General features: G+C 39.4%; 1 protein-coding gene across 3 annotated transcripts in view; it reads right to left on the reverse strand.

Annotated features, from left to right (window-relative positions):
• The window catches only part of dachd (dachshund d), a 214958-nt gene extending 194376 nt beyond the window's left edge, over positions 1–20582 (reverse strand). For all 3 annotated transcript variants that reach the window (XM_060929535.1, XM_060929534.1, XM_060929533.1), the window contains exon 1: positions 19786–20582. In XM_060929535.1, coding sequence (XP_060785518.1) covers positions 19786–20351 — 566 coding nt within the window. In that variant the 5' untranslated portion in view covers positions 20352–20582. The remainder of the gene's footprint in view (positions 1–19785) is intronic.
• Positions 20583–21217: the final 635 nt, after the last annotated feature.

A 21217-nucleotide genomic window follows, 5' to 3' on the forward strand; every position in this document is an offset into this window, starting at 1 on the left:
AAAGCTTATTGGCATGCAATGTCAGCTCGACTTAATTCATTCTCCTTTTCAGAAAAGCCTATTCACATGTGAAGTTTATGGATGTCACAGTGTTTGTCCTGGAGCAAGAGAGGGCTAATACATATAGACAGATGTATTATGCTGGAAAACTTTTCGCAGCAGAATGCTTGGGAGCCTGTACAGAGCACAAAGCCTATTTGTGGAGGACTTTACGTGATATAACAGGACACATTTATACGTCGAATACGTGAAACTGGTATGATGGCAGTTAGCAAAGGGGACTGTCCTAAACCCAAAGAGTTTTATGAGTCACTGTGGTCTTCGAAATGAATAAACGGAGCGCAAGTGTGTGGAATAAAACTGATCGAAAAGTGATGGTTTGATTAAAACTTGGCTTATCTTCAAGAAAAACCACAGCTGTGAAACAGTAGACAGTGGGCTGCTAGACCTGTGTAACAGTCTCCACCACCTTCCTGACAAACAAAGACTATAAAAGCAGGCGACGTGTGTGTGCTGTGGCCGCCGCTGCCTCGCCTTCCGCATCCCCCAGCCAGGTGTCATCGGTTTACACATATCTGATGGGACAGAAAGGGGGCGCGGTGGTCCACTTCCAGCAGACGAATTCGGTGTCATGTCTCTCCGGAGCAAACTGTCAGTCTTTACGGGGAGAGTAATAATAGCCGGGCACTATGGCTCACCGTGGCAGGGGCGATATTTTCAAAGAAGCCTCAGCGAGACAGTGACATTTGAGTCTGGAGGAGAGAAACTCAAGCCAAGCATCATTGAAAAAACACTGGACTTATTATAATGTCTCTCTCTCTCTCTCTCTCTCTCTCTCTCTCAGGACTCAGCGAGCAGCAACGTGAGAGGCTCTGGATCAGGTCGAAAGGAAAAGATGATGGCTTTTGTTTGAGACGGAAATACAGCGTCTCCTTCGAACGCACTCTGCGCAGGCAAACTTGAGCAGGGTGGAGGATTGGAGTGGATAGCGTGTAAATGGGATTTTTCACTTTATTACAATTGTGTGCTGAAGATTTTCCGTATGCCTTTGTATACAGTCGAAAAATATTTTTCAGCGATGCTTCCCTTTCACAGTTGGTCAATCCGTATGTGACACTGATTTATGCCGGCCTTCTGGAAGCACTGCATTGCAAAAACACGGCAGGGTTACGCTGCTCGGGTACAAGGCTGCAGAAGAAAAATGTCTATTTGTCCAAAGAAGGAAAAGAAAAAAAAGACAAGTCAAATTGTTGGGCAAACTAAATGAAAAGGAGTCATAGTTAATTCTGTGCGTAAGAGAATTACGTGAGTTAATTCTGTTTGAAACCTTGCAGCATTTCAACAGGGAGAGAGAATGGGGGGAAAAAAACGCACTAGCGGGATTGAAGTCACAGCCAAATGCTTAGCATTTTTATCTAATAAGCAGCCATTTGTGTTTCACCTTGAAAGTGTCTTATTCAAGAAGCAAAACGCATAGCTAACAACTCCTGCACGCAGCATATGGGATCCTTAGTGGCAATAAAAAAACAATATTTGTGTTTTGTTATGATTATTATGATTCAATTTAGGCAAATTGACTTTACACGCCGCTGTGTGGTCTGTGAGGAGTTCGGCTCCTGAGCAAGGGGTCTGGAGCCTTGCGTTCGTCAGAGGCCTGTCTGAGAGCAGATGCTTTGTACGGTGATAGAATTCCATTCTGGTCTCAAGTGTCATTAGCTGCGAGCCATTCGCTTTGCCAGGTAAAGATTAGATAACAATCACAACTTTATGAGATGCTCCTGAAGGTGTTGGTTCAGGCTTTTGTACTGGGCCAAGCAATGCTGACACGACAGTTATTATTCCTGTGTAATTTCCCTTTTCTTTTACAATTTGATTAGGAATCTGAGTGGAAATTATTCCGCTGCTTTCACAGTTCTCACTGTACTTGAGAAAGACAGAAACTAAATGTATCAGCCGTAATGAATACATTTCCAATAACGATGCTGTCAACTTAAAGGTAGACCGACTTTCAGATTGCTCAAGTGTAGGTCATGAAAAGAATTTTCCCCGACACCCAATTATTTTTGTTTAGTGGACCGAAAGCTACTGAATTCGAGTCACAGACTTCCAAATTTATAAAAAAAAAATTTAAAAATAGAACAATTAATGAATTTAAGGCCACGTGGCTCTAAATTCTCCGCTATTTTTTCCTGCTTCACCATGACACAATACAAGATACCATCATGTGGTGGGCTTTCCCTGTTCACGCAAGGCATTGTGGGATACAAATTTGAAACAGGAGAGAAAAATGGAGGACACGAATGAAACGTGAAAGACTGATTACAGTAACGGAAAGCGAGAAGAAAAGACGTGAAACGCAGGAACAAACTAATAAATATTGGCGGTCAGCGAGGAAACGCAGGAACAAACTAATAAATATCGGCGGTCAGCGAGCACCTCAGTGTGATCAGCTGTTCATTTAGCAACAGAACGATGTAACTGTCAGTGAACGGTCGAGGTAAGCGTGCGCATGCGCACACGGACTTGCTCTGTCTGCTTGACTGCGCGAAGTGAGTGATTTCATGCACATTATTTGCTCAGGAATCCCTTCAAATTAAATAACTTCCCAGCCACAGAATGGCCTGGTTTTTTTTTTTCTTTTAAGATATTACAGAAATAATCATATATCACAATGACCAAATTTCAGAGGGAACTAAATTACACCGATTTTATGAAATCGAAAGGCCGTCTCCTTCTAACTTTATAGAAGCAAGGCTAAAAAGCATGTGCATCCCATAATCAAAGTGCCACCAGGGTTTTTTTTTTTCCCAAAAGGTTTCAAAAGGGTGCTTTGGAGCCATATATTTCATGCTTTGAGGAGGGCTTGAAAGTGAATTCATTGAGCACTTATTTCTTTTGTCCTCAGAAAAATGGCGCAAGCACTCCAGAGCCTGTTGTTTTTCTTTAATGGAGTCATGGTGCTCTCATTGCTCTGTAAAGTGGAGCTTGTTCTGACCTAAATGAAAACAGCCCGCAGAGCACAATAATCACCTGTCCTCCAGGCTGGCACTGCCAAAGCTGCTGACGCTGTTTACTGCACCGAGCCTCGACCATATCCTCCATGCTTAAACACAAACACAAACCTCACAAATATCCATCAAGAAATTTCACCTGACACAAAACAACAGTGCCAACAAGCTCAGGCATGACTACTCCAGGAGAAATGGAGAGACGTCTTCGAACAGGCTGCAAAAACGGATCTCTGAGAGCCTAAAAAAAAAAAAAACAAGTTGGAAGAAATTTCTAGAATCCCATTTGAGATTGATTCCCGCAAGTATTCTTTCTTTTTTTTTCCTCCCTGTCATCTCCAATGTGAAAATGAGCTAGGGAAAATTAACTCCTGATACAGCTCCGCTGAATTAGACAGTGAAAAAAAGCACTTTTTAAGGATTCCAGCCTTGTCATTTTCAATTTTCTGCTCTTTGGACATGCGTGTATTCAGATTCAAGAACATCTACTCGGCATATCAATCCTAATTAGACGATCTGGGTCCGCGAAGGATAGGAGCCGGGTTATTTGCATAATTTAATCATAAATACTCAGTGATACATATTTCCAAATGCATTTGTACAATTATCTTTTCATCCTTGGGGCAAAAGTATTAATATGATTAGGCAATAATTCTTAAAAAAGAGCAGGAAAATAGGAAAGCAGCAAGTGCTCCCTCTTTTTAAACTCCAGCTTTGGGCTATATGAAAAATTAATTAATTTCGGTGGGGGGGGAGGCATGATGGGGAGGAATCAATTTCTCTACGTGACCACATTAGACAGAGCGGGGCTACAGCCTGGAATCTCCGTCCAATCAAGAAATCTCATCTGCTCCCTCTAACTTCTGTCAGTAGCGTTTAATGTCGCTGTACAAGCACCAGTGATCTGCGCCTTGCTCCCTAAATACGGTGTAATGTGGACGAGCTGCCGGCTAAAGACATGCCAGACCCTACAGTCTCTCTCTCGTTCACACGCTCGCTCTCTCTCTCACACACACACACACACACACACACACACAGGCCCAAATTCATGGCTTTCTCCACAGTCAATCTGTCACAGGTGCTGCTGCACTACTCCAATTTCTTAACTATGCCATCAAAAAGAAAAAAAAAATCTGCACTTTCATCCTGTCAGCCTCACCTAATGACATCCATTATAAAACAGAACATGTTACACCCTACCAATGTGTATTAATAAATAAGTACACCCCCAGAAACACAATTCTCTTCCAAAGCTGTGAGCCTCCAGCAGAGACGTGCAAATCTAATCAGCTCAAACTGTTTCACTTTCAACCAAAATCTATGCCTTTTAGAGCATCTTCCATGAAAACAGCTCCAAAAAGCCAGCAATGTCCGATCATCTCCTGTATATTTATTCAAGAGCATTAACTCAAAGAACAACTTTTACTAACTCCGGTCGAGATCTATAGATATTCAGATTGAAAAAAAATAAATAATACATAGAAAAAAAGCACATAACCATGGCAGTCAAAATTATTAACTACATTTAAATGTCATATTGACTTTTAAAAACCGATGCAACGTGCAAACGTTCGACGTCGAATGACGTCTTTTTACGACATGCAGCACATGCGCTATTCATTTCGACGCTAATCCTATCCAACAGCAGAGCTCTACCGACTCGTAGCAACAAACATAAAAAGCCTACTGTTTATCCTCTTCCTTTCTGACCCATCAGCACAACATGAACTCAGGGCCAGAGCAGAGAAATGCATATTTGATTTGTAAGAAAGTGCTTGAATGAATTTGTGATTTTAACAAGCCTTTTAACATGCACACCCCCACCCCCTCCTCCGCCTTCAAACTCTTTCATCCTAATCAGACATCTGTCTCTCTGTTTTTTTTTTTTTTTAAGTTATTATCACCCTGGCTCCCTCTTGGATGTGGTTGCTGGGTGACGGGTATCTTAGCACCCACTCTGACTGGGAATGATTTGAATCCGATCCAAAGATTTCCCATGAGTACCTGTAAACACATCTGTGCCCTGCCGAAAACAAATATATCAGAAGAGCACTGCAGAGAGAGAGAGAGAGAGAGAGAGAGAAGAGCGATAAAATCTGCCACCACTGGTGAAGACGTAACCCCTGAGCACTAGACAAAATAATCCCACTTTCCTGTAAATGGGACGGTTTGTATCATCACACAAACGAAGCATAAGCCTTTTTTTTTTTTACTGTCCTGCACTTATGACTGAGCATCTCGGTATAATTTTTTACATTTATGTTGATTCAAGTAATGGAAAAAAAAAATCTGCAAAGTGTGCATTTAAAAATGCATTTAAAATAAAATCCATGAAATTCCAGAGCTGTGAAAAATAGCCGAGATCCCAAAGGCCTCCTGTCGTCTGGAGGTGTGCGTTTAACCTTCAGAGGTAGACAATGATTGTCAATTAACTGCTGCATTGCTGTGCATGTACAGCTTGCCTCCAGTGAGGGAGCAGCACTGTTGTGATGTTTCAATAACCCTGTAAGTTCAGATGCCGGTGGGAATGAACAGAGCCTGCGCTGTCCCACACACAAAATGAAAAAGAAAACAAGTGGCTGAAGTATTGCTTCTCATGAGGCACTGTCGTAACTCCCATGAAAGCAAGAGATTATGGGCCCTCTATCTGCTCGGCACCGGAAGGAGAGCATTAATCTGGGTCGAGGCTCTGTGTGAAGGTGCAGCAGAGAGAGAGAGAGAGAGAGAGCGCAGATCATCTGCCGCTGTCGTACAGCACATGCATTAAACAAGAGCAGCCGAAGATAAACAGCTATCATTTAGCAAAAAATGAACATGAGCATTTTGTTATCATAAAAGTGCAGGAATTAATGCAGGGATATCTTCACGTTCTGTGGAAATCCATTTGACGCTCTGAGTATACATAATACAAAAAAAAAAACAGACCCAAATTCCACTAGGTCACTCTAAAGGAGCAGGATTCTTTATATGGTTTCATGTCTGTCTCCAGATACTCCACAAACATCTGCAATCCTTTGCTGCATCATCAAAACTCAAGTGATCTGTGAACACTTGAATTAGGAGCTAAAGTGCAAACCTTTCTGCTTAAAGTGCCAAACATACACACACAGATTCAATCAGCGGCGCAACGAAGAGCTGCTCCTCCTGCGCCATCTGTTTGTGTTCCATCTACACAGGATATCTTTGTCCATACAAATGATGTAATTCTCCAAATGGGAAGCAGCCATGGCGGATATGATTGATTTCAGCATAACACCGGCACTACCAGGTGCTTTCAGAGACCATTACAGGCCTCGCCGTGCAGCAGTAATAGACGAGCACTTTAGCGTCATTAAAGCAATATGTAGCACTGCATTATCCTTTAACCCCATCGCTGGCCACTCTCAGTGCCAACCTCAGAGTTCAAATCACACACTCTATCACTGTGTGACCACAGAAGGTCTGAGTGGACTGAGGATTGAGGCCCCACAGCTTTAAGTTCCAGCTCTCATAAACAGAATGATCCTCACTGTCGATGCACTGATCTGGTCAGATATCCCAAAGATAAAGGCATGATGTGTGGTGAAAAGCACCCATTTAGGTTTCTTTTTTTTTTCTTTTCCAGGCTTCATGTTTACGGGAAAAAAAATGCAATTAAACATATTACTAAAAACACGACATGGGTCAAGGCATAACAGGGCCAGTATATGAGAGACCAGTATCCTGTAGTGTATGAAGCTCAGAAATATTAGATTTTTTTTATTTTGCTGTGCATATACACCAATAAGTTTATTATTAGTAGGAGGGAATATTAATAAATGAATTACACTAGCAATAACAAAAACAAGACGTGACCTTTCTGCTTGAATAACATTTGGCTTATTGAAAAATTGAACTATTATTATTATTATTATTATTATTATTATTATTATTATTATTATTGTTATGTTTTTGACTTACAATTAGATAAAAGTTATTTAAGGAGAAAGGTCACATGTCTTGCACCCACTTAACAGTAATCTATGTTTCCACTACTTAAAATGAGCTGGAGGCAATGAATCCTCCCTTACTATTGACAGTATGCACTTACTGACCACAAGCACTTTCTCCTGAATGAAGTTTAAAAAAAAAAGAAGGAAAGAAAGAAGAAAAATGCCAACACTAGGAATAAATGAATGTACTGGGAGATCACGTATCACAATATTTAATAAACATTTAGTAAACGTGAGTAAACATTGAGTGAAGAATTTAACCATGTAATGAAAGTTTTTTTTTTTTTTTACATTGTAAAGCATAACGAGAGAATTATCGGTTGAATGTTATACATTAATTAAATTACTCAATGTAAATAAATGCATAAAGTATAGTAATTCACTAATTAGTTAGAGAACTAGCTACTGAGGTCCCCTTATTCAATGTGTAAGTGTTCATTATATATATATAATATATATATATAATATATATATTATATATATATATATATATATATATATATTTTTTTTTTTTTTTTTTTTAAGGGACATGTTTATATCACAGCATGAAAACAGACTCAGGCTTAACTTGGGGTTAAAATATCGTGCCAACTGTTACTATTAACTATTACTCATTTATAAGACTGTCGTTATCGCTTCTTTGCTCGTCAGTTGTGAACACAGCCCCTGACACGTCCTTCCCAAATCCTGCGAATGAGTTTGAGATCATATACTAAACTACACTTTATATCCAGTTTATAAAATATTCTGGGCAACATGCACAGCAACAAAGCTAGTGTTATTTACACAGTGCTTATTTATAAAGGTCCAGCTGGACGCAAATGACGATTGTAAAAGTTAATCTTAAACACACTGTTGTTCAGCTGTGTACTTTGTGTCAGTGATGTAACATGCTGTTGTTTCAGTGCTAGTCTATAAAAGTTAATCCAGGACAATCATGTTTAGCTGTGTTTCTTGTGCCAGTGGCTTATAAATTAATCTAACACACTGTTTAGCAGTGTACATTGTGTAAGTGAAGTAAAAATGAATCTAACACAATATTTAGTGTACTTGGTGGCAGTTTTGCAGAGGTTTATGAAACAGTAATGGTTAGTGTGTATTTTACATCAGCAATGCAGAAGTTAATGTAACACTGATGTTTAGTGTGTATTTGGTGTCAGTGGTGCAGAAGTTAATGTAACACTGATATTTAGTGTGTATTTGGTGTCAGTGGTGCAGAAGTTAATGTAACACTGATGTCTGGTGTGTATTTGGTGTCAGTGGTGCAGAAGTTAATGTAACACTGATGTTTAGTGTGTATTTGGTGTCAGTGGTGCAGACGTTAATGTAACACAGACGTTTAGTGTGCATTTGGTGTCAGTCGTGCAGAAGTTAATGTAACACTGACGTTTAGTGTGTATTTGGTGTCGGTGGTGCAGAAGTTAATGTAACACTGATGTTTAGTGTGTATTTTACATCAGTGGTGCAGAAGTTAATGTAACACTGATATTTGGTGTGTATTTGGTGTCAGTGGTGCAGAAGTTAATGTAACACTGATGTTTAGTGTGTATTTGGTGTCAGTGGTGCAGAAGTTAATGTAACACTGATGTCTGGTGTGTATTTGGTGTCAGTGGTGCAGAAGTTAATGTAACACTGATGTTTAGTGTGTATTTGGTGTCAGTGGTGCAGACGTTAATGTAACACAGACGTTTAGTGTGCATTTGGTGTCAGTCGTGCAGAAGTTAATGTAACACTGACGTTTAGTGTGTATTTGGTGTCGGTGGTGCAGAAGTTAATGTAACACTGATGTTTAGTGTGTATTTTACATCAGTGGTGCAGAAGTTAATGTAACACTGATATTTGGTGTGTATTTGGTGTCAGTGGTGCAGAAGTTAATGTAACACTGATGTTTAGTGTGTATTTGGTGTCAGTGGTGCAGAAGTTAATGTAACACTAATGTTTAGTGTGTATTTGGTGTCAGTGGTGCAGAAGTTAATGTAACACTGATGTCTGGTGTGTATTTGGTGTCAGTGGACAGAAGTTAATGTAACACTAATGTTTAGTGTGTATTTGGTCTCAGTGGTGCAGAAGTTAATGTAACACTGATGTCTGGTGTGTATTTGGTGTCAGTGGTGCAGAAGTTAATGTAACACTGATGTTTAGTGTGTATTTGGTGTCAGTGGTGCAGATGTTAATGTAACACTAATGTTTAGTGTGTATTTGGTGTCAGTGGTGCAGAAGTTAATGTAACACTGATGTTAAGTGTGTATTTGGTGTCAGTGGTGCAGAAGTTAATGTAACACTAATGTTTAGTGTGTATTTGGTGTCAGTGGTGCAGACGTTAATCCAACACTGATGTTTAGTGTGTATTTTACATCAGTGGTCCAGAAGTTAATGTAACACTGATATTTGGTGTGTATTTGGTGTCAGTGGTGCAGAAGTTAATGTAACACTGATGTGTAGTGTGCATTTGGTGTCAGTGGTGCAGAAGTTAATGTAACACTGATGTTTAGTGTGTATTTGGTGTCAGTGGTGCAGAAGTTAATGTAACACTGATGTCTGGTGTCTATTTGGTGTCAGTGGTGCAGAAGTTAATGTAACAAAGAAGTTTACTGTGTATTTGGTGTCAGTGGTGCAGAAGTTAATGTAACACTGATGTCTGGTGTGTATTTGGTGTCAGTGGTGCAGACGTTAATGTAACAATGACGTTTAGTGTGTATTTGGTGTCAGTGTTGCAGAAGTTAATGTAACACTGATGTTTAGTGTGTATTTGGTGTCAGTGGTGCAGAAGTTAATGTAACACTAATGTTTAGTGTGTATTTGGTGTCAGTGGTGCAGACGTTAATGTAACACTGATGTCTGGTGTGTATTTGGTGTCAGTGGACAGAAGTTAATGTAACACTAATGTTTAGTGTGTATTTGGTGTCAGTGGTGCAGAAGTTAATGTAACACTGATGTCTGGTGTGTATTTGGTGTCAGTGGTGCAGAAGTTAATGTAACACTGACGTTTTGTGTGCATTTGGTGTCAGTGGTGCAGAAGTTAATGTAACACTAATGTTTCGTGTGTATTTGGTGTCAGTGGTGCAGAAGTTAATGTAACACTGATGTCTGGTGTGTATTTGGTGTCAGTGGTGCAGAAGTTAATGTAACACTGATGTTTAGTGTATATTTGGAGTCAGTGGTGCAGACGTTAATGTGACACTAATGTTTAGTGTGTATTTGGTGTCAGTGGTGCAGAAGTTAATGTAACACTGACGTTTAGTGTGTATTTGGTGTCAGTGGTGCAGAAGTTAATGTAACACTGATGTCTGGTGTGTATTTGGTGTCAGTGGTGCAGAAGTTAATGTAACACTGATGTCTGGTGTGTATTTGGTGTCAGTGGTGCAGAAGTTAATGTAACACTGATATTTGGTGTGTATTTGGTGTCAGTGGTGCACAAGTTAATGTAACACTGATGTTTAGGTGTATATTTGGTGTCAGCAGTGCAGAAGTTAATGTAACACTGATGTTTAGGTGTGTATTTGGTGTCAGTGGTGCAGAAGTTAATGCAACACTGATGTTTAGGTGTATATTTGGTGTCAGCAGTGCAGAAGTTAATGCAACACTGATGTTTAGGTGTGTATTTGGTGTCAGCAGTGCAGAAGTTAATGTAACACTGATGTTTAGGTGTGTATTTGGTGTCAGTGGTGCAGAAGTTAATGCAACACTGATGTTTAGTGTGTATTTGGTGTCAGTGGTGCAGAAGTTAATGTAACACTGATGTTTAGGTGTGTATTTGGTGTCAGTGGTGCAGACGTTAATGTAACACTGACGTTTAGTGTGTATTTGGTGTCAGTGGTGCAGAAGTTAATGTAACACTGATGTTTAGTGTGTATTTTACATCAGTGGTGCAGAAGTTAATGTAACACTGATGCTTAGTGTGTATTTTACATCAGTGGTGCAGAAGTTAATGTAACACTGATGGTTAGGTGTGTATTTGGTGTCAGTGGTGCAGAAGTTAATGTAACACTGATATTTGGTGTGGGTTTGGTGTCAGTGGTGCAGAAGTTAATGTAACACTGATGGTTAGGTGTGTATTTGGTGTCAGTGGTGCAGAAGTTAATGTAACACTGATGTCTGGTGTCTATTTGGTGTCAGTGGTGCAGAAGTTAATGTAACAAAGAAGTTTACTGTGTATTTGGTGTCAGTGGTGCAGAAGTTAATGTAACACTGATGTCTGGTGTGTATTTGGTGTCAGTGGTGCAGACGTTAATGTAACAATGACGTTTAGTGTGTATTTGGTGTCAGTGTTGCAGAAGTTAATGTAACACTGATGTTTAGTGTGTATTTGGTGTCAGTGGTGCAGAAGTTAATGTAACACTAATGTTTAGTGTGTATTTGGTGTCAGTGGTGCAGACGTTAATGTAACACTGATGTCTGGTGTGTATTTGGTGTCAGTGGACAGAAGTTAATGTAACACTAATGTTTAGTGTGTATTTGGTGTCAGTGGTGCAGAAGTTAATGTAACACTGATGTCTGGTGTGTATTTGGTGTCAGTGGTGCAGAAGTTAATGTAACACTGACGTTTTGTGTGCATTTGGTGTCAGTGGTGCAGAAGTTAATGTAACACTAATGTTTCGTGTGTATTTGGTGTCAGTGGTGCAGAAGTTAATGTAACACTGATGTCTGGTGTGTATTTGGTGTCAGTGGTGCAGAAGTTAATGTAACACTGATGTTTAGTGTATATTTGGAGTCAGTGGTGCAGACGTTAATGTGACACTAATGTTTAGTGTGTATTTGGTGTCAGTGGTGCAGAAGTTAATGTAACACTGACGTTTAGTGTGTATTTGGTGTCAGTGGTGCAGAAGTTAATGTAACACTGATGTCTGGTGTGTATTTGGTGTCAGTGGTGCAGAAGTTAATGTAACACTGATGTCTGGTGTGTATTTGGTGTCAGTGGTGCAGAAGTTAATGTAACACTGATATTTGGTGTGTATTTGGTGTCAGTGGTGCACAAGTTAATGTAACACTGATGTTTAGGTGTATATTTGGTGTCAGCAGTGCAGAAGTTAATGTAACACTGATGTTTAGGTGTGTATTTGGTGTCAGTGGTGCAGAAGTTAATGCAACACTGATGTTTAGGTGTATATTTGGTGTCAGCAGTGCAGAAGTTAATGCAACACTGATGTTTAGGTGTGTATTTGGTGTCAGCAGTGCAGAAGTTAATGTAACACTGATGTTTAGGTGTGTATTTGGTGTCAGTGGTGCAGAAGTTAATGCAACACTGATGTTTAGTGTGTATTTGGTGTCAGTGGTGCAGAAGTTAATGTAACACTGATGTTTAGGTGTGTATTTGGTGTCAGTGGTGCAGACGTTAATGTAACACTGACGTTTAGTGTGTATTTGGTGTCAGTGGTGCAGAAGTTAATGTAACACTGATGTTTAGTGTGTATTTTACATCAGTGGTGCAGAAGTTAATGTAACACTGATGTTTAGTGTGTATTTTACATCAGTGGTGCAGAAGTTAATGTAACACTGATGGTTAGGTGTGTATTTGGTGTCAGTGGTGCAGAAGTTAATGTAACACTGACGTTTAGTGTGTATTTGGTGTCAGTGGTGCAGAAGTTAATGTAACACTGATGGTTAGGTGTGTATTTGGTGTCAGTGGTGCAGAAGTTAATGTAACACTGATGTCTGGTGTGTATTTAGTGTCAGTGGTGCAAAAGTTAATGTAACAAAGAAGTTTAGTGTGTATTTGGTGTCAGTGGTGCAGAAGTTAATGTAACACTGATGTCTGGTGTGTATTTGGTGTCAGTGGTGCAGACATTAATGTAACACTGACGTTTAGTGTGCATTTGGTGTCAGTCGTGCAGAAGTTAATGTAACACTAATGTTTAGTGTGTATTTGGTGTCAGTGGTGCAGAAGTTAATGTAACACTGATGTCTGGTGTGTATTTGGTGTCAGTGGTGCAGACATTAATGTAACACTGACGTTTAGTGTGCATTTGGTGTCAGTCGTGCAGAAGTTAATGTAACACTAATGTTTAGTGTGTATTTGGTGTCAGTGGTGCAGAAGTTAATGTAACACTGATGTCTGGTGTGTATTTGGTGTCAGTGGTGCAGTAGTTAATGTAACACTGACGTTTAGTGTGTATTTGGTGTCAGTGGTGCAGAAGTTAATGTAACACTAATGTTTAGTGTGTATTTGGTGTCAGTGGTGCAGAAGTTAATGTAACACTGACGTTTAGTGTGTATTTGGTGTCAGTGGTGCAGAAGTTAATGTAACACTGACGTTTAGTGTGTATTTGGTGTCAGTGGTGCAGAAGTTAATGTAACACTAATGTTTAGTGTGTATTTGGTGTCAGTGGTGCAGAAGTTAATGTAACACTGATGTCTGGTGTGTATTTGGTGTCAGTGGTGCAGAAGTTAATGTAACACTAATGTTTAGTGTGTATTTGGTCTCAGTGGTGCAGAAGTTAATGTAACACTGATGTCTGGTGTGTATTTGGTGTCAGTGGACAGAAGTTAATGTAACACTAATGTTTAGTGTGTATTTGGTGTCAGTGGTGCAGAAGTTAATGTAACACTGATGTCTGGTGTGTATTTGGTGTCAGTGGACAGAAGTTAATGTAACACTAATGTTTAGTGTGTATTTGGTGTCAGTGGTGCAGAAGTTAATGTAACACTGATGTCTGGTGTGTATTTGGTGTCAGTGGTGCAGAAGTTAATGTAACACTGATGTTTAGTGTTTATTTGGTGTCAGTGGTGCAGACGTTAATGTAACACTAATGTTTAGTGTGTATTTGGTGTCAGTGGTGCAGAAGTTAATGTAACACTGATGTTTAGTGTGTATTTGGTGTTAGTGGTGCAGACGTTAATGTAACACTAATGTTTAGTGTGTATTTGGTGTCAGTGGTGCAGAAGTTAATGTAACACTGACGTTTAGTGTGTATTTTACATCAGTGGTGCAGAAGTTAATGTAACACTGATATTTGGTGTGTATTTGGTGTCAGTGGTGCAGAAGTTAATCCAACACTGATGTTTAGTGTGTATTTTACATCAGTGGTGCAGAAGTTAATGTAACACTGATATTTGGTGTGTATTTGGTGTCAGTGGTGCAGAAGTTAATGTAACACTGATGTTTAGGTGTGTATTTGGTGTCAGTGGTGCAGAAGTTAATGTAACACTAATGTTTAGTGTGTATTTGGTGTCAGTGGTGCAGAAGTTAATGTAACACTGATGTCTGGTGTGTATTTGGTGTCAGTGGTGCAGAAGTTAATGTAACACTAATGTTTAGTGTGTATTTGGTCTCAGTGGTGCAGAAGTTAATGTAACACTGATGTCTGGTGTGTATTTGGTGTCAGTGGACAGAAGTTAATGTAACACTAATGTTTAGTGTGTATTTGGTGTCAGTGGTGCAGAAGTTAATGTAACACTGATGTCTGGTGTGTATTTGGTGTCAGTGGACAGAAGTTAATGTAACACTAATGTTTAGTGTGTATTTGGTGTCAGTGGTGCAGAAGTTAATGTAACACTGATGTCTGGTGTGTATTTGGTGTCAGTGGTGCAGAAGTTAATGTAACACTGATGTTTAGTGTGTATTTGGTGTCAGTGGTGCAGACGTTAATGTAACACTAATGTTTAGTGTGTATTTGGTGTCAGTGGTGCAGAAGTTAATGTAACACTGATGTTTAGTGTGTATTTGGTGTCAGTGGTGCAGACGTTAATGTAACACTAATGTTTAGTGTGTATTTGGTGTCAGTGGTGCAGAAGTTAATGTAACACTGATGTTTAGTGTGTATTTGGTGTCAGTGGTGCAGAAGTTAATCCAACACTGATGTTTAGTGTGTATTTTACATCAGTGGTGCAGAAGTTAATGTAACACTGATATTTGGTGTGTATTTGGTGTCAGTGGTGCAGAAGTTAATGTAACACTGATGTTTAGGTGTGTATTTGGTGTCAGTGGTGCAGAAGTTAATATAACACTGATGTTTAGGTGTGTATTTGGTGTCAGTGGTGCAGAAGTTAATGTAACAAAGACGTTTAGTGTGTATTTGGTGTCAGTGGTGCAGAAGTTAATGTAACACGTTTACTGTGTATGTGGTGTCAGTCGTGCAGACGTTAATGTAACACTGACGTTTAGTGTGCATTTGGTGTCAGTCGTGCAGAAGTTAATGTAACACTGGTTTCTGGTGTGTATTTGGTGTCAGTGGTGTAGACGTTAATGTAACACTGACGTTTAGTGTGCATTTGGTGTCAGTCGTGCAGAAGTTAATGTAACACTGATGTTTAGTGTGTATTTGGTGTCAGTGGTGCAGAAGTTAATGTAAGACTGATGTTTAGTGTGTATTTGGTGTCAGTGGTGCAGAAGTTAATGTAACACTGATGTTTAGTGTGTATTTGGTGTCAGTGGTGCAGAAGTTAATGTAACACTAATGTTTAGTGTGTATTTGGTGTCAGTGGTGCAGAAGTTAATGTAACACTGATGTTTAGTGTGTATTTGGTGTCAGTGGTGCAGAAGTTAATGTAACACTGATGTCTGGTGTGTATTTGGTGTCAGTGGTGCAGAAGTTAATGTAACACTAATATTTAGTGTGTATTTGGTGTCAGTGGTGCAGAAGTTAATGTAACACTGATGTCTGGTGTGTATTTGGTGTCAGTGGTGCAGAAGTTAATGTAACACTGATGTTTAGTGTGTATTTGGTGTCAGTGGTGCAGAAGTTAATGTAACACTGATGTTTGGTGTGTATTTTATATAAATGGTGCAGAAGTTAATGTAACACTGATGTTTGGTGTGTATTTTATATAAATGGCGCAGAAGTTAATGTAACACTGATGTTTGGTTTGTATTTTATATAAATGGCGCAGAAGTTAATGTAACACTGATGTTTGGTGTGTATTTTATATAAATGGTGCAGAAGTTAATGTAACACTGATGTTTGGTGTGTATTTTATATAAATGGCGCAGAAGTTAATGTAACACTGATGTTTGGTTTGTATTTTATATAAATGGCGCAGAAGTTAATGTAACACTGATGTTTGGTGTGTATTTTATATAAATGGTGCAGAAGTTAATGTAACACTGATGTTTGGTGTGTATTTTATATAAATGGTGCAGAAGTTAATGTAACACTGAGGTTTGGTGTGTATTTTATATAAATGGCGCAGAAGTTAATGTAACACTGATGTTTGGTGTGTATGTTATAGAAATGGTGCAGAAGTTAATGTAACACTGATGTTTGGTGTGTATTTTATATAAATGGTGCAGAAGTTAATGTAACACTGATGTTTGGTGTGTATTTTCTATAAATGGTGCAGAAGTTAATGTAACACTGATGTTTGGTGTGTATTTTATATAAATGGCGCAGAAGTTAATGTAACACTGATGTTTGGTCTGTATTTTATATAAATGGCGCAGAAGTTAATGTAACACTGATGTTTGGTGTGTATTTTATATAAATGGTGCAGAAGTTAATGTAACACTGAGGTTTGGTGTGTATTTTATATAAATGGCGCAGAAGTTAATGTAACACTGATGTTTGGTGTGTATGTTATAGAAATGGCGCAGAAGTTAATGTAACACTGATGTTTGGTGTGTATTTTATATAAATGGCGCAGAAGTTAATGTAACACTGATGTTTGGTGTGTATTTTATATAAATGGCGCAGAAGTTAATGTAACACTGATGTTTGGTGTGTATTTTATATAAATGGCGCAGAAGTTAATGTAACACTGATGTTTGGTGTGTATTTTATATAAATGGCGCAGAAGTTAATGTAACACTGATGTTTGGTGTGTATGTTATATAAATGGCGCAGAAGTTAATGTAACACTGATGTTTGGTGTGTATTTTATATAAATGGCGCAGAAGTTAATGTAACACTGATGTTTGGTGTGTATTTTATATAAATGGTCCAGAAGTTAATGTAACACTGATGTCTGGTGTGTATTTTATATAAATGGTCCAGAAGTTAATGTAACACTGATGTCTGGTGTGTATTTTATATAAATGGTGCAGAAGTTAATGTAACACTGATGTCTGGTGTGTATTTTATATAAATGGTACAGAAGTTAATGTAACACTGATGTCTGGTGTGTATTTTATATAAATGGTCCAGAAGTTAATGTAACACTGATGTCTGGTGTGTATTTTATATAAATGGTGCAGAAGTTAATGTAACACTGATGTTTGGTGTGTATTTTATATAAATGGCGCAGAAGTTAATGTAACACTGATGTTTGGTGTGTATTTTATATAAATGGCGCAGAAGTTAATGTAACACTGATGTTTGGTGTGTATTTTATATAAATGGAGCAGAAGTTAATGTAACACTGATGTTTGGTGTGTATTTTATATAAATGGCGCAGAAGTTAATGTAACACTGATGTTTGGTGTGTATTTTATATAAATGGCGCAGAAGTTAATGTAACACTGATGTTTGGTCTGTATTTTATATAAATGGCGCAGAAGTTAATGTAACACTGATGTTTGGTGTGTATTTTATATAAATGGCGCAGAAGTTAATGTAACACTGATGTCTGGTGTGTATTTTATATAAATGGCGTAGAAGTTAATGTAACACTGAGGTCTGGTGTGTATTTTATATAAATAGCGCAGAAGTTAATGTAACACTGAGGTTTGGTGTGTATTTTATATAAATGGCGTAGAAGTTAATGTAACCCTGAGGTTTGGTGTGTATTTTATATAAATGGCGCAGAAGTTAATGTAACACTGATGTTTGGTGTGTATGTTATAGAAATGGCGCAGAAGTTAATGTAACACTGATGTTTGGTGTGTATTTTATATAAATGGCGCAGAAGTTAATGTAACACTGATGTTTGGTGTGTATTTTATATAAATGGCGCAGAAGTTAATGTAACACTGATGTTTGGTGTGTATTTTATATAAATGGCGCAGAAGTTAATGTAACACTGATGTTTGGTGTGTATTTTATATAAATGGCGCAGAAGTTAATGTAACACTGATGTTTGGTGTGTATGTTATAGAAATGGCGCAGAAGTTAATGTAACACTGATGTTTGGTGTGTATGTTATATAAATGGCGCAGAAGTTAATGTAACACTGATGTTTGGTGTGTATTTTATATAAATGGCGCAGAAGTTAATGTAACACTGATGTTTGGTGTGTATTTTATATAAATGGCGCAGAAGTTAATGTAACACTGATGTTTGGTGTGTATTTTATATAAATGGTGCAGAAGTTAATGTAACACTGATGTTTGGTGTGTATTTTATATAAATGGCGCAGAAGTTAATGTAACACTGATGTTTGGTGTGTATGTTATATAAATGGCGCAGAAGTTAATGTAACACTGATGTTTGGTGTGTATTTTATATAAATGGCGCAGAAGTTAATGTAACACTGATGTTTGGTGTGTATTTTATATAAATGGTCCAGAAGTTAATGTAACACTGATGTTTGGTGTGTATTTTATATAAATGGTCCAGAAGTTAATGTAACACTGATGTCTGGTGTGTATTTTATATAAATGGTCCAGAAGTTAATGTAACACTGATGTCTGGTGTGTATTTTATATAAATGGTGCAGAAGTTAATGTAACACTGATGTCTGGTGTGTATTTTATATAAATGGTACAGAAGTTAATGTAACACTGATGTCTGGTGTGTATTTTATATAAATGGTCCAGAAGTTAATGTAACACTGATGTCTGGTGTGTATTTTATATAAATGGTGCAGAAGTTAATGTAACACTGATGTTTGGTGTGTATTTTATATAAATGGTGCAGAAGTTAATGTAACACTGATGTTTGGTGTGTATTTTATATAAATGGCGCAGAAGTTAATGTAACACTGATGTTTGGTGTGTATTTTATATAAATGGCGCAGAAGTTAATGTAACACTGATGTTTGGTGTGTATTTTATATAAATGGCGCAGAAGTTAATGTAACACTGATGTTTGGTGTGTATTTTATATAAATGGCGCAGAAGTTAATGTAACACTGATGTTTGGTGTGTATTTTATATAAATGGCGCAGAAGTTAATGTAACACTGATGTTTGGTGTGTATTTTATATAAATGGCGCAGAAGTTAATGTAACACTGATGTTTGGTGTGTATTTTATATAAATGGTGCAGAAGTTAATGTAACACTGATGTTTGGTGTGTATTTTATATAAATGGCGCAGAAGTTAATGTAACACTGATGTTTGGTGTGTATTTTATATAAATGGCGCAGAAGTTAATGTAACACTGATGTTTGGTGTGTATTTTATATAAATGGCGCAGAAGTTAATGTAACACTGATGTTTGGTGTGTATTTTATATAAATGGTGCAGAAGTTAATGTAACACTGATGTTTGGTGTGTATTTTATATAAATGGAGCAGAAGTTAATGTAACACTGATGTTTGGTGTGTATTTTATATAAATGGTGCAGAAGTTAATGTAACACTGATGTCTGGTGTGTATTTTATATAAATGGTGCAGAAGTTAATGTAACACTGATGTTTGGTGTGTATTTTATATAAATGGCGCAGAAGTTAATGTAACACTGATGTTTGGTGTGTATTTTATATAAATGGTGCAGAAGTTAATGTAACACTGATGTTTGGTGTGTATTTGGTGTCAGTGGTGCAGAAGTTGAGCGCGGCGGAAACGGCTCCTCTACGTCATCAGGTCGGTTGAGCTCGCGAGTTCGGAGTCGGTTCTGTGCAGCTCTGCACTTCTTTCCCATTTTAACCCGTCAGTGGGAAGTGTTGGAGCTGTTTGGTTTTTTTTGTTTTTTTTTTTTTTTTGGAGCTGCGAGAAGAACCGAGTCGGGTCGCAGCTCCCGGTGCGCGGGTCTCGGCGCGCTGGCAGGCGCTTACCTGGCGTTAGTGCAGTCGTTGTAGAGCGTCTCGAAGTCTTTGCGGGAGATGAGCTTGCAGCGGTTCACTCCGGGCTGGATTGCGCCGAGGCCGCGCAGCACGCGCACCTGCTCCACGTTGCACACCACAGGCGTGATCTCGAGCCGCTTGAGCTTGGTGTAGACGGTGTGCAGCCCGCCGACCAGGTGCTTCAGGAACAGATCGAAGGCCTGAGGGAGGCAGATGAGCTCCCGTCCGTCCACAGTGAACGAGGCCACCTGCGCGCCCCTCAGCTCCACCATCTTACACTCGTTATTCTGCGGGGTGTTCTCCACGGGTGATGGGGTCGAGTACACGGGCTTAGACGCCAGGGGAGTCGGAGTGACCGCGATCGGTATGGCCGGGCTTCCTGCCGCGGCTCTCAGCTCCGAACGGAATGGGTTCGCAGCCCCCGGAGCCACCGACGGACACGGAGACGAAGTGGCCGAGGGTGATGAAGTGTTCACCGAGGAGGAGGAGGAGGAGGAGGAGATCGGAGACGGCTGGACCAGAGAGGAAGGGGGGATCAAAGCAGCCGGTACGGCCATGATCAGCTCGAGCACGCGTTAAAGTTCAGAAAGTGGGAGAAGAAAAAAAACAAAAGAAAGAAAGAAAGAAAGAAAAAAAAAGTGCGCGCGAGTTGGTTCGAATGGAAATCCACAGCAGCGCGCGCTCCGCCGACAACAGTCACCTTAAAAAAGAATGATCAAAAGCGTCTAATGAATTAGGCTGCGCGCGACGGGACAACCATTTGGAGACTGGAGGAGAGAGGGAGAGAGGGAGAGGGAGGGACAGAGAGAGAGAGAGAGAGAGAGAGAGTGACAGGAAGAAAATGAGCCGAAAAGTGCAGCGCGCGCTCTGGGATGAGTTGTTGTTGTCACAAGGTCCAAAGAGGGAGGAGCTAGTGGACACTGTCGGCCTCCGAAGCGCGCGCACGCTGTCTGCGCATTCAGTAATTTCCCCCCAATTAAGGCTGTTTACTGGAGGCTCCAGCTGTTTCTCACTGTTTCAACTCGGACCGAGTGCAAGCACAAAGCGATCTGATGAGCAAATCTCACTCCAAACCCGCACACACCTCACTGCAACTTTACACAAGCCTGCAAAGCAACTCTCTGACTCCTCTAATTCATGCACATAACTCCTTCTGTTTTGTTTTATTTTTTATTTCTAGGATGAGTTTGTCCATGCGGATTCACTGCACTTCTGAATCAGTGGTTCTCTGTAGGATATTGATGAGTATATAATAATAATAATTATTATTATTATTATTACACATTATACAGCAAGAAGGTCAAGGTTCGAGCCCCGTGGCCGGCGAGGGCCCTTCTGTGCAGAGTTTGCATGTTCTCCCCGTGTCCGCGTGGGTTTCCTCCGGGTGCTCCGGTTTCCCCCACAATCCAAAGACATGCAGGTT

This window comes from Neoarius graeffei, chromosome 9 (genome assembly GCF_027579695.1).
Source record: "Neoarius graeffei isolate fNeoGra1 chromosome 9, fNeoGra1.pri, whole genome shotgun sequence".
NCBI lineage: Eukaryota > Metazoa > Chordata > Actinopteri > Siluriformes > Ariidae > Neoarius > Neoarius graeffei.